General features: G+C 41.3%; 1 protein-coding gene across 1 annotated transcript in view; it reads right to left on the minus strand.

Annotated features, from left to right (window-relative positions):
* Positions 1-413: 413 nt before the first annotated feature.
* The window catches only part of GPBP1L1 (GC-rich promoter binding protein 1 like 1), a 28,067-nt gene continuing 14,164 nt past the window's right edge, over positions 414-14,316 (minus strand). Inside the window, exons 6-11 of the mRNA XM_065892019.1 lie at positions 12,728-12,921; positions 5,064-5,204; positions 4,437-4,595; positions 3,193-3,317; positions 2,196-2,298; positions 414-1,311 (exon numbers count right to left, since the gene is read on the minus strand). Of these exons, the coding sequence (XP_065748091.1) occupies positions 1,159-1,311; positions 2,196-2,298; positions 3,193-3,317; positions 4,437-4,595; positions 5,064-5,204; positions 12,728-12,921 (875 nt within the window). The 3' untranslated portion in view covers positions 414-1,158. The remainder of the gene's footprint in view (positions 1,312-2,195; positions 2,299-3,192; positions 3,318-4,436; positions 4,596-5,063; positions 5,205-12,727; positions 12,922-14,316) is intronic.

Here is a 14,316-nt window from a genome sequence, read left to right on the forward strand (position 1 = left end):
ATCTGTTGTTTAGTTTAACTTCTAATTGTCCATCAGATCTTGGCCTAAGGTTCCATTTTTTATGTAACCCTACTGAGCTGGGTGCTCCTTGCATTCCCAGGGCCTTGCACAATGCCCGGGACACCCTATGTTCTTATTTAGCAGAAAAATTGAGGCACAGACTTCCTTAAAATATAGGCACACTGGTAAATACATGGGCAGTGAAAAACAGTTTCAGAAAGGAAGCTTGGGTTTCTGATTTTATTACTGGTAGTTTATTGCACAGGTTTTTCTGCATCAAAAACATATCTGCTAAAAGGAGAAACAGGTGTGTCTGAATTCAGATTTCCCTCAGACCTCTAAAAGTAGTATTTCCCCTAAAAAAGAATCCACTCATCTAATTTTAAAGAAAATATACTTCTTACACAAGACAATCCAAACTGATGCAAAATATTTATTCCAAGTTAGTTATTTTATGCAGTAGTTTTCCCCCTCAACAGACTTGTGATAACCACATCTTTTAAATCTGTAAATAATGTTATCAAAATAATCTTAATCTTTGAAATCTCACAAAAATGTATATTTTACAATCCACCCTGAATATCAAGGCTGCAAGAATAACACATTTCCTATATCCAAATATTTTACAGCTGTACCCAGAAAGAAAAAAAAAAAAGTGAAAAAACCATATATGCTGGGTTAAGGGCTAATGTTACCCGAGCAGCCAGAAATAAAATAAAATATCCAAATTATTAGCATTAATTTAATACAGTTATAACTTCAATAGTCACTTTGTCATTGACAATGATTGCTTGAGCACAGGGGTGAGTGCCCCAAGGGCTGGTAGTAGAAGCTGCTGCTGCAGACCAGTGTCTCCTCCTCTCTGCCCTGCCAGCTCCCACCTGTGCATCGCCCCATATATACTGTGTGTATGTGTGTGTGTTTTAAAAATCTTTCCCACCACACGAAGTTCTATTAAGCAGATAACAGGGAAGAATAACAAAAGCTAAACAAGCCAATCGCTCGCTCTCTCTTTGGGATATGATTATTTCCCTTGTGCATGAAGTATTCAACAACAACATAAGAAAAGGAAAAGGAAAAGAACGATTTCTTCTGTATAACCCCTAAACGCACAAGCTGAGTTTACTGGGTCAGATTTAACAGTAAGCATTTATAGGCCTACTTCCAGGCATCGTCATCAGATGTTTCACTGCTACTTGTTTCCGTGTCTGAGTCCTCAAACTCTGCTTTACAAGTGTTTCTCCAAGGGGAGAATAGGCTAGAACTTCGGCTCTGCAAGAAGCCATTCTTCCCAAAGCCATTTCTTCTCAGCTGTGGTTGGCAAGGGAAAGAAAGAAAAAGACAACTATCAGTAACTACACTGGCCCATGGGACCTGGGAAAGCCCAGGCATCAATTCAATTCTAGGCAGAATGTAGAGGGGGACCGTTCTAAGAGACTGAAGATTTCTTATAGCAGTGCTTTTCAAACTGTAATGTGCCAATTAATCACCTAAGGATCTCTTTAAAATGCAGACTGATTCAGTATGTCTGGGGTACAGTTTGAGATTTCCTATTTCAACAAGTTCTCAGGTGATGACAATGACAGGGGAACAGAGTTCTGAGTAGCAAAGTCTTTATGTCAACCTATACTTTTCTTTATAGGATTTTAACACCACTGTTATTTATGCTTTTTTTTTTTTTTTTTTTTTTTTTTTTATGCTTTAAATATATACCACCTGAACGTAAGTTTCATGAAGTTTGTAGAGACCCGGCAGTGTTTTACTCAGAGAAAGAATGCAGGCCTTTGTTGAAGAAATTCAGATAGGCTATTTGGCTTCTTGGCTCTGGCTGGACTACCAGAGGTAAACCACAGAGCTGGAAGCAGAGGGTTAGCCTGCTTAGCCAGAGACCAAGGGCTCAGCCCATAACCTCGGGAATATAGCCTTGTGGTTCTGATAAGGAGTTAGAGCTTTCAGGATGAAATAACATACTGCTTTCTGAAATCTGCTAACTACTGACCTGGTTTTTGTGTCCACCACTGGCCTGGGCAGAATGAGATGCTCCTCCATATTTCTACAATGGCAACTTATTAAGTAACTTTTCTTTTTCAAGGTCTTTCTCACACCCTAAACTGGGGCTTCCTAAGGGCAATGATTGTCCTATCTCCTTTCTCTCCTAGTCATTAACTGGTCTCCAGCAAAAGTTTATGACATACCTCCTCTGTCTTCATGTGGAACTCTTTGAGCTCATCCTCTGTGAGGGGAAGGCAATTCTCATCATTTTCAGGATACTCCTGCCATCCCATTGCTTTCAATAACCTGGTAGAGGCAGGTCAGGCAAAAAAAATATACCTTTAAGCATAAGTGAGAAATCCACAACTTTCCAGCCCAGGGGCAATGGTACCCACCTAGATGTTAGAGAAGAAACTTGGGTTTTTCTTTTCTTCCCAGTGGGATAAGCTTTAATTATGACTACTTAGGTGCTTGGAATTAGATGGAGGATCTCTGTAGTTGCTCTTTGGAGAGCATAAGAGCTATAGAGAAGGGACGGTAGAAGTAGCAGTATAGAGTCAAACTATCCCACAGACGAAACAGAAGAAATCTCACTTTGTCTCCTGTGAGCAAATTAGCACATAGCCACATGTACCTAAGTTCTCTTTTAATTTCATGGCACTGTGGACTCTATAACCTTGTGATCTTGTTGACCCCTTTAAAAGTTCCTCTGGACAGGAGCCCCTTTTCAGGAAGGTACTTGGCAGGCCCCATCTGCCATCCAGTTGCCCACACAGCTTGGCTGGCTCTGTGTTGAAGGCCCTCATTTAAAGAACAAGCTCCATTACCTTCGGGCCTCATGAATCCCAAGGCCCCTTAAAGGGGTCTTGTGGTAACTTCTCACTTGGGCCAGGAGGGGCCAAGGGGCCACCACAACAGCACCAGGAAACAGGTCTCACCCCACCCTACCCCTTCCAACTGGAGCCGTAAACTGAGTCTGAAACTAAACTACAAGAATGCCTTGGAGAGCAGGGTGTGAAAACGCTAGCTGAGTCTGTAAAGGAATACCCAGTGGGCAACAGGCCAACCTGCGGCACACAGAGAGAACAAGGTGTGGTGCTGGGGGCACTTCTCTCTGTACTGGACTCTGAAATGTCTTAAGTATGTTGAAACTCCTTGTAGGCCATACACAGCATGCCTTGTGATCTGACCCTCACTTACCTGTGCTCTGCTTCCAAAGAGTGAGAGAGGACCCCCCCTTCGTCTTCTACGGGGAGATCAAGACCATTCTGATGACAGCCTTCCTCTCCATTTTCTTTTGGTTCAGGTGTGCTGTTGTCCTCTGACTGAGATAAGGAAAGGAAGGACATATTTGGTTTAATACCCCTTTGGGGCAAGATAAGCCATCTAAGAGATTAAGAAGTCAGAACCCAGGAAAATGCTTTCTAGAAGAGATCTCAGCCAATAGGTTTTTCCCACTTAAAAACGAGAACTTGCTCATCTTGCTAATAAGATTTCCAAAGGATACTAACTGGCTACCATCTTAACTTCAGGTTATGGCAACTGTGGCAGAAGCTACTAGACGCCTATGCAATATCAATTTTCTATTCTTCCTTACTGATTTGGACTAAGGAACCAATGCGCTCAGCTTTTAAAAAGTTCACTTTCCTAGGCTCCCTTGCAGCTAGGAGTGGCTATTTGACAGTTGGCCAATAAAATGTAAGTGGGAATTGCAGGGGTGGCTTTTAAGAAAGCACTTAAAAAAGGGTCAGACATCCCTTTTCAGGTTTTTGGCTCTGTCCTTTCCCTAACTAGAATGTGGATGGGAGCACAACTACCCTAGTTCCAAGGCGACCAAAACTTACAAGTTTCCTGATAATACGAATGAGCTGCCATTACCCTCTTGGACAGGGAACTCTAACCTTCCTGTTGCAGGACACCAAAAAGAAACCCTCTTGTTTACGGTTCTGTTCGTCAGATTTTCTTATATTAGAATTAAATATAATCCTTAAAGGGACTTCTCTGGTGGTCCAGTGGGTAAGACTCTGTGCTCCCAATGCAGGGAGCCCAGGTTCAATCCCTGGTCAGGGAACTAGATCCTGCATGCATGCCGCAACTAAGAGTTTGCATGCCATAACTAAGACCTGGAGCAGCCAAAAAAAAAAAAAAAAAAAAAAAAAATATATGCTTCTATAATTTACCAACTTCTTACCAACTTCAATTCAAGGCTTAAGCAGTGCTGCCCTGTTTAAGAGTACTAAGTCCCAAGGCAGCTATCACTGAAATGAGCCCTAATTTGAAATATGCTGAACAAAGAACTGAACTCACTATATCACAGACTGTTACTCCTCCAGACAAATCTGTCATTTAAAAAATGTACCACATCTTTCTCGCTTAAGAACAAAAAGCACATGTATAACATAGAAAAACACTTATGTTGCCCCAGAAAAACCCTTTGCTCTTACATCCTCCAGCTTCTCACAGTCTCTGCTCTCTGAGAAGTCTCCATTCCGGTCATCCTTCAGAGTCTTCAGGAACTCGCTCTTCCTGTCAGTAGTTCGGCGGGTCAACTTGGTCAGACGAGAGGAGCTGATCTCAATTGGAGGAGTGGTGCTGGCGGGGCTCTGGGCAAATACCACAAATAGGTTGCTCTTGACAGCAAAGAGTAAGTACTGGGATTCTCTAGGTCACTTCTACATGGTACTGCTTTCCAGAATCTGGTAGCCTATTTATCACTCTTTTACCAAAAATAAACTATCCTTTTCATTTAAACAGACTTCAGCTCTGCTGAGTTCTTACAGTTAAAACCAGATGGTTTAAATAGCACCTCTCCGATCTTTCTCCAGATGCCAGCATTAACACCAGTCAAACACAGGCCAACCATGGTTTACCAAAGGGCAATGACCCCACCCAGCTACTGCCCATCTTTGGATGCTGATGGGAATCACCAGTAAAAAAAAAAATGACTTTGAGCTAAGCATAACTACAAAGGAAATGGAGTTAGAGCTGTACACGTCACAATACTTACCTCAGTTTAAGTAAACGGGAAATGGCAACTTTAGAAAAGGCTGCTTAGCTTTATTCTCACTCACCTCTTTGGGAGAGCTTAAAACTATACCACCAGCCAGTACTACTGGTTTGGTAACAGAGATTGGACTGGTAAAAGCAGACTCCCGGCTAGAGGAAAGGGATCCTGATTTGTGTTCCATTCTGTTAGCTTTCCACGCACTGGGCTACATGGGAAGAGAGGACAAATCAGTCAGAACAGCATGCAGACAGAAGCTCAGCCTGTAAGATCATAAGGAGTGAAATGTTATGTGCAAACATGAATTCCAGGAGTTTACCTGTCTCAACACGATTGGGAGGTATATAACCTTGAAGGAAAAAGGCAGACAGGAACCAGAAAAGCCATGGGATATTAACAGGTATTTCTCAAAAACAGAGCCCTAGTCCAATAAGCCTGGGAGATGCTAGGCTGAATATAGTTTGACAACAGGTTTCTTTTACTGTGCTGTTTCTCAAAACACTTAACTATATATGTGAATTGAGAGGCAGATATACTACACAGCATTTTCTAAACTTATTTGACCCCCCCAAATGTTTTCTTTTATAGTGTGCTGTTTGTTAACCTCTGATGTAATCCTGACAACCCCCCACCCCTGCCTCCAAAGAGCACATCAGAAAAATGATGTTTTCTAGGAACACTGATGGCAGGAGGCTAGGTACAGGCCAGGGTGGGCAATATAAACGGCTGGACAATCCTGGTTTAGTCCAGGGGTCCTTCTTTTGCTCAGTCTTGTGGGGTCTGGGCCCATTCTGTCACTCTGGCCCTGACCCCAACGATGATGGCAGCACAGTGTACATGGAATACTCCATTTTTCCTGAGTCAATCACTCTTGTCTGAGGCACATCAATGGAGTGAGGCTAAAGAAAGTAAAAAAGTCTGTTTTTCCAAAATGAAACAATTAGAACCAAGAGATCTCTAGGACAAAGGAAGGGTCTGAGTGAAAAGGATTTCTTTCTTGTTATTAAAGAAGATAATATAGGCTAAAGAAAGGAATAAACTTAACAGAGTTATCTACTATGTACCAGATGCTTGATCTATTTTATTTAATTCTTAACCCAATCAGGTATAATTATGTCAAATTTTTACAGAGAATTACACTGACATTAAGAAAGTTATGTAATTTGTCTGAGGTTACTCAACTAGGATACAATATTGTTTTCCACAATGCCTCCAAAAAGAGCATGCCAGCAGATAAAAGAGACAATGACCTAACTGGAATGGAAATTAATTTTTTTCTTGCACTGATGAAAATCTAAAGATGGCTGTTTATTCAGGCTAAATATCAAAGACAATAGTTTCCCAGAGTTGCACAGGGTCACCAGATGCCTTGTCTTTTAATATTGCCACCTCAGGGCACAGAAACAGGTGAGTGTCTGCCACAGTAGTACGATAGTTTTACCAGACAGTGTTACGTGCAACAGGATACTGACATCTCTATCCAACTTTATTCCAACTTAATTTTCAGTAATTCAAACACTATATTATATAGTGTTTGGTTGCTCACTAGAGAAAACCATTATGCCCTGTACCCCCTTTATTAGAGGAATTATATATGTAGAAATCCACTGAGGTGAGGCACAAACTATTATGTATAAAATAAGCTACAAGGATATATTGTACAACATGAGGAATAATGGAGTATAACCTTTGAAAATTATGAATCACTATATTGTACACCTGTAACTTATATACTGTACATCAACCACACTTCAGTCAATCAATAAAGGAAGGAAAAAAAAGGAATCCACTAAAGTGAATCACATATCAGCTGCTGTTTTCTTTTTAAAATAGCCTCTCCTTTTCTCCTAACTCCAAATCAACCTCAACTCTCCACCTCAAATGATCTTGTCTTCTCCTACTGGACTGACGTCAGAAGTCACTGGATCCAGGGATTCCCTGGTGGCGCAGTGGTTAAGAATCCGCCTGCCAATGCGGGGTACGTGGGTTCGATCCCTGGCCTGGGAAGATCCCACATGCCATGGAGCAACTAAGCCCGTGTGCCACAACTACTGAGCCTGCGCTCTAGAGCCTGTGAGCCACAACTACTGAAGCCAGCGCGCCTAGAGCCTGTGCTCTGTGACAAGAGAAGCCACTGCAATGAGAAGCCCGCGCACCACAAATAAGAGTAGCCCCTGCCTGCCCCAACTAGAGAAAGCCTACGTGCAGCAATGAAGACCCAATGCAGCCAAAAGTAAATTAAAAAATAAAGTTATTAAAAAAAAAATTTTGTCACTGGATCCAAACTCTCCCCAATTATCTCCTTTGCATCTCAAGTTCCTTTGATAGGTCCCCCTCCCTTTCTACCATTCTACATCCATTTGTTCTCATTCCTTTATGAATTTATCAATTATTTCTCCTTTGTATCTTTAATCTCTTTCTCTCTAGTAAGTTCTTCCATTTTATCTACAAACATGCTAAGCCACCTTACTGAAGCGAAGGGGGAAAAAACAAAGATATATTTTCCCTTTTACTACAATCCTTTTATTTCCAAACTTTTCTGCATAATTATCTGCTGCCTTTCACTTGTTCATTCTTACTATTTAATTCCCTGCAACACTCAACTCTATCCCCATTTTAATGAAACAGCTCTTTCAATAAATAAGCAAAAATCTTGTCTTCATATTACATTCAATGGTCAGCTTTAAAATATCTGTTTTTGTAGGAGAGATTCCTTGTTACCTATCTTTTCTGAACCTGTCCCTCTTTCCCTTCTCAATTCCCCGATGCTTCATTCTCTTCTCGCCTCCTGAATTCCTTTCAGTCTATTCAGTGGATGTAGGCATACTCAGTGCTCTTCTACTGCAATCTGTTCCTAGGTGAACTTCATTAGAAAAACTAGTTATTTGTAATTGTTTAATCATTCAAATTGTTAAAATCATGGAGCTAATGTGACCCCTAAACTCTCACCTGAGCTTTTATAAAGACCTCCATCATTTGGCTTTAGTCTTACTTCTCCCCACCACTTCCCAACTACCAGCCATCCACTTGTCTTTTCCCAGACATGGCATGTTTTGCCTCCTTATTTTATTTATTTTTGGCTGTGCTGCGTCTTCATTGCTGCGTGTGGGCTTTCTCTAGTTGCGGTGAGCGGGGGCTACTCTTCCGTGCAGTGTGTGGGCTTCTCACTGCGGTGGCTTCTCCTGTTGCAGAGCATGGGCTCTAGGCATGTGAGTTTCAGTAGTTGTGGCTCGCAGGCTCTAGAGCGCAGGCTCAGTAGTTCTGGCGCACAGGCTTTGTTGCTCTGTGGCATGTGGGATCTTCCTGGACCAGGGCTTGAACCCGTGTCCCCTGCATTGGCAGGCGGATTCTTAACCACTGTGCACCAAAGAAGCCGCCCTCCCCCCGCTTTTTTGGTAACGAAGAGTTCCTCTGCCTGGAATGCCCCACCTACTTGCTCCCTAACAAACTTCTACTATTTTTTTTTTTCTTTTGGCTGCTCTGGGTCTTCGTTGCGGTGCGCAGGCTTCTCTCTAGTTGCTGCGTGTGGGCTTAGTTGCCCTGTGGCATGTGGGATCTTAGTTCCCCGACCATGGATCAAACCCACATCCCCTGCATTGGAAGGCGGATTCCCAACCACTGGACCACCAGGGAAGTCCGTCTCCTACTGTTTTAAAACTACCATTTGTTGACTAGTTTAGGATATGTCAGTACTATATTCCAAGTACTTCGAGTGGCATGAAGTCTGACTCTAAAACCAGAATTCTCATCCTCCTCTCTCCTTTTTATGCTTCAAGATGGGAAGCATTCTGGGGCAGTGGAAAGAGCCCTAGTTGAAGTTAGACAAACCTTGTTTTAGAGTCCCAAACTCCATAATTTTATTAGCAATGTAACCTAATATATTACATAATTTTCTACATCCTAAGATTAAGGTAAATGTTATATGTAAAAGGCCTAGTGAATGTCCTGGAACATAGTAAGATGTCAACGAATGGTAGTTCTCTTTCCTTTGCCACTTCAAAACCCAGTTCAAATATGACCTCATCTGTAAAGGCTCTGAGGACCCTCTCCAGGCAGGGCAGTACAGTTATTTTTTATATGTGTCTCTTCACTAGACAGCAACTCTTTGAGATTATTTTTCTGACTCTAGTGGCATATAGCTTTTAAATACACAAATATTCGATGTTTAATAACTGCTGAACGCGTAGAGAAAATGAATGAATGGATAAATCCACACCTGCCTACTAGTTATCTCATCTCTGCCTTCCTCTAACATCTCACATTCAAGGGTCCCAGAACCACTCTCATCAACTTTTCCTGAAAACTCTGCTTTCTCTCTTCTCTAACTTCAGTGAAGCGGTTCCACAGTTATCCCAGTTTCCTGGGGATGAATGCTCAGTGTCCTGTTTTCCTCCCCTGATTTGCTTCCCACTGTGTGCCATCACCACCTCCCTTCTCTGCTCACTTGCATCATCCCTGTTCAGGCTTCACTACCTTTTGCAAGGATAGTTAACAGCAGACTTTAGTTTTCCTATTTTCATTCTATCCTCAACTCAGTTCTACACAACAGGGCTAAACTGATCTTAAGCTCTGTGTTATGACTTTTATCCTTGTCACTTCTTCTTCCCCAAAAGACTTCTAAGATCCTTGAGGATATGAGTTTGTCTCACTCATTATTTTTTATTTTTATTTTTTTGCGGTACATGGGCCTCTCACTGTTGTGGCCTCTCCCGTTGCAGAGCACAGGCTCCGGACGCACAGGCTCAGCGGCCATGGCTCACGGGCCCAGCCGCTCCGTGGCATGTGGGATCTTCCTGGACCGGGGCTCAAACCCGTGTCCCCTGCATCGGTAGGCGGACTCTCAACCACTGCGCCACCAGGGAAGCCCTGTCTCACTCATTATTATACTCTTCTTCTGTTGCCTAACAGAATGCTTGCAGACATTTCACATGAAGTTAACACTTACGAAAACTTTATAAACTCTAAAGGAATGGAACAAACAAAAGGTATGCTGCCATGCTGATAATAATAGCTACCATTTATTACACTTACAAGTACCTCATTTATTCCTCAAAAAACCCTTAAAAGACAGGCACTACTACCTCCACTTTACATGATGAAATTGAGATTCAGAATGTTAGAAACTTGTCCAAGGTTGTATCACAAAGAAGGAGCAAAGTGTCATTTGTCTACTTCAAAGCCCTGCTGTTAATTTCCATGCCACAGTTTCTTTCTTTCTTTCTTTTTCTTTTCTTTTTTTTTTTTTTTTTTTGCGGTACGCGGGCCTCTCACTGTTGTGGCCTCTCCTGTTGCGGAGCACAGGCTCCGGATGCGCAGGCTCAGTGGCCATGGCTCATGGGCCCAGCCGCTCTGCAGCATGTGGGATCTTCCCGGACTGGGGCATGAACCCGTGTCCCCTGTATCGGCAGGCAGACTCTCAACCACTGAGCCACCAGGGAAGCCCCAGTTTCTTTCTTTATAGGAGTTGCTCTCTTGACTGAATTCATATTCTTTTCCTTCTACATCAGAGGAATAAGTATCCTAAACCCCTTTCAAAAATAATTCCATTTGTCAATCAGTTTATTCCCATTCATTTTTTCTTGGGCCATGATCCTTTAATGACCTTTCAAGTTGTCCCCAGTGACTTCTTCCTACAGATTTTCTTCACCCTTTCACTTAACTTTACCACCACCTATATTCTGTTTCCTTTTACTGTCAAGTCTCAAAGGTGCCACTACTTCCACTTCCACTCACATAATTCCAGAATCCTCTGAAATCTTGTTTTTCAGCCTTACACTTCTCTCCTAAAACCTCAACTCAAAGGTCACCAAAAACTTTCCAACTGCTAAGGTCCAAATCCCCTGTTATTTCCCTCAACCTATTGGCAGCAATTGACAAGTGCTGACAACCCCGGCTGCCATCTTAAATTCACCCACCCAGAAGTGTGATAGCATACGATTTTTTCTATGTCTGAATTACAATTTCTTAATCCTGTTGACTGTGTTGTTATTTTCCTAATATTTATGAAATATCAAGTATTTCCCCAAGTCTTATTGTCCCATTCTTTACTCTTCTTCTATCCTCTTTCCCTCAGAGATCTTATCTATACTGAAAGCTTCATTAACACTAGGATAATGACCCTCAGTCCTGGTATTTTTCCAGTGCTACCAGGTAATCAGAATGGTTCATTCCGTATCCCTCATATATGCCCAGTGTTTTCTACTTTCAGAACATTTTATTTAACCACCTCTTCTAACCTGTAATACTCTCCAGACTTTCCCTGACTATCCAAATCTGGACCATCCTCCAAAGATCTGTTCAAATTAGTTTTTCAGTAAAATTTCCCTTGATGGTCATAGTCTAAGCTGATCCTTGCTCCTCTGAACTGTGTAAATAAATAAAGTGTTTAATTAATTTAGTTATTCCAAATCTGTTTAAGATTTGTTTTTAGGATTTGTTATTTTATTTCATACACAATCACATGACCTTATATTGTTATATCTTGTCATCCCTCTTAGACTTTTAGCCCACGGAGGGTGAGGACCAATGTTGTACTTTGTGTTGCTCTTAAGTATCAAACAAGTGCTTGCACACACAGAAAAGTGAATTAATGCTCACTGTTTTTTCTCTCAATAACACAGTAAATCTAATTGTTTCCTTACAGTGGCTGGAATTCATTCAAGCAATTATTGTGTGCTTTTGTGAGGGTGCTAGGGATACAAATATAAAAAAGACCTGAAGCCTTTAAGGAGATTACAACCAAATGAAGAAATAGATGCAATAAATATTGTGATTAGAGACAGAGTGCTATTCAATCAGATACAAGGCTTAATTAGGTCCTTAGATGTATGTGATAGAAAAGGATTCAGAGAGTATGACATAAACACACAGGAAAATCTCCCAGGTAAGAAAACAAAGGGCAGTAAAAGACAGATTAGGCTTAGGCTATATAGAATTATACACACCAGTGCTCAGGAGTCTGGACACTGTATTATAACATCAGGGGTTGCTAAGTCATGACCCTTGGGCCAAAACTGGCCTGAGGGCTATTTTTGTATGGCCCATGAGCTAATAATGTTTTTTACATTTTTAAATGGTTGAAAAAAAAAAAAGAAAAGAAAAAGAATATATTACAAAAAGACCATATGTCATATGCGACCAACAAAGCCTAAAATATCTATCATCTGACCCTTTACAGATAATTTACCAACCCTTGCTATATAGATGGTTTGGAATCACTTAAAGGACTTAATGGGAGGGGATGTGATATATTCAAACTGTTTTAGGATAATCATTCTGGCAGTTCTGTGGAAGATAAAATACAGAGAAATGAGGAAATAGAAGGGTACACTACAACAGTAAATGTGAGATGGCAAGGGCATATCATAGAGGAAAAAACTGATGGGGATTTTATATAACTGCTTGGGAGAGGGGAATGAGTAAGAAAGAGGAAGAAAGCAGCAGCCATGATACTCAGCTACGTGACCAGATGAATGTTGGTGTTATTAATGAAAACAGCAAATCAAGAGAAGCAGGTTTATGAGATGAAGCTAATGAGTATGAGAGGCCTACTAAAAATGTAGTTGGCAGAAGAGAGTTTGGAGACAGTAAAATACTATACATATAACTTAATGGCACCAAATGACTATCTGGTGAGTGACTCAACAGGAAAAAATAAATTTACTAATTTTTTTTCTTATTTATTCTCCCACCTCTGCTGTATAAGGTTCTTACACTGATTCCAAATCATACCTTGGATGGAGGTGGTACAGGCTTAGGAACCAGGTTCTTATAGACACTTGGAACCATGGTTGACAATTTGTTTCCGTTTGCATGGTGAGATCCTGGTGAGGTGAATGCAGCAGAGAACGCAGCAGCAGGATCTTCTTTGGAAACTTTTTTGATGACTAGCATTTTGGAGGGCTGCTTGGCACTAGGTGGGTTTTCTGTGAAATACAATAGTGGAGAGACAAAAGAATGTCAAACCTATTGGTTAACACGAAGCATAGTTCAAACAAAGGCCTCACTTTGAACAAAGAGCTGACAGTTGAGACTAAGTGACAAACATTTCCTGGTGTGCACTTAACAGATACTCTCAAAAGTGACACTTACCCAGGAACTGTAGGAAAAAAGGCAACATAAGAAAACACTTGATTCTAAATTCATAATCAACCAAAAAGCCCAAAGATGTCAGAAGTCTTTCAGGGGTACAGCATGTCTCATGCACGGTGTGATCACTCAGGCATAGACCAAACAAGAATATATCCAAGGGTAGCTACTCCTTGTCAGCATGAGAACACAGAGAGATGAGGAAACTGGAGAAAGGAGTCTGCTATGGGACCTTCTGATGAGGCAAACTGGAGCAAAGCTATACATTAACAAAGGCGAAATGGTACAGCAATTGCCCTTAATCCTGTAACTCAAGATCCAAACCCAGTATTTAGATACACTAAAGCCTTCCTAGTATGATGCTGGCTACTGAACATATCTAATGTAGGAACTAGGAGAGTACAATTTGTAAATGCCAAAGATCCCAATGCCACAGGATCAGGTTTGGTTTGAAATACACTGATTTTTCTACTAACTTTTTTTTTTTTTTTTTTTGGTGGTACGCAGGCCTCTCGCTGTTGTGGCCTCTCCCATTGCGGAGCACAGGCTCCGGACGCGCAGGCTCAGCGGCCATGGCTCACGGGCCCAGCCGCTCTGCGGCATGTGGGATCTTCCCGGTCCGGGGCACGAACCTGTGTCCCCTGCATCGGCAGGTGGACTCTCAACCACTGTGCCACCAGGGAAGCCCTCTACTAACTTTTTATAAGGCTAGTTATTAGGAACATATATATATAAATGTGTGCATTTATAGGTTTCCCCCTGCCCTATACAACAGACATCATTGATAATTGCCAAAAACAAAAACAACACCCCACTCAGCTAACGGAATCTGGTTGAACAAAATGTTCTCTGGGACGTGGTATTATTCAGCCTTTCAAAGAACACTTTAGAAGAGTATTTAGTAATATGAAAGAATGGTTAGAATATAGTTGTCTACCAAATATTAAGGAGACAACTACAATACATTAAAATTCAATTTAATTGTTATAAGCAAATTAGCAACATTAAAAATTACTTCTAAAAAATTACTTCTTATGAGCATATTATATTATTCTCCCTTTGCTTAAAATCTGCTTTCAAATTCAGGGCTCTACAAGCTCTCAATTGTCTGTATTCTGACTCTACTACCATTACATCTCAATGGTATTTTGGGGGGCAGAGTAAGAGCTAGGCAGTTAGTTACCATGTGCAAATGGATGAGAAGAGAAACCAGAGATAAAGAAACAAGCGAT

This window comes from Phocoena phocoena, chromosome 1 (assembly GCF_963924675.1).
Source record: "Phocoena phocoena chromosome 1, mPhoPho1.1, whole genome shotgun sequence".
Lineage (NCBI taxonomy): Eukaryota > Metazoa > Chordata > Mammalia > Artiodactyla > Phocoenidae > Phocoena > Phocoena phocoena.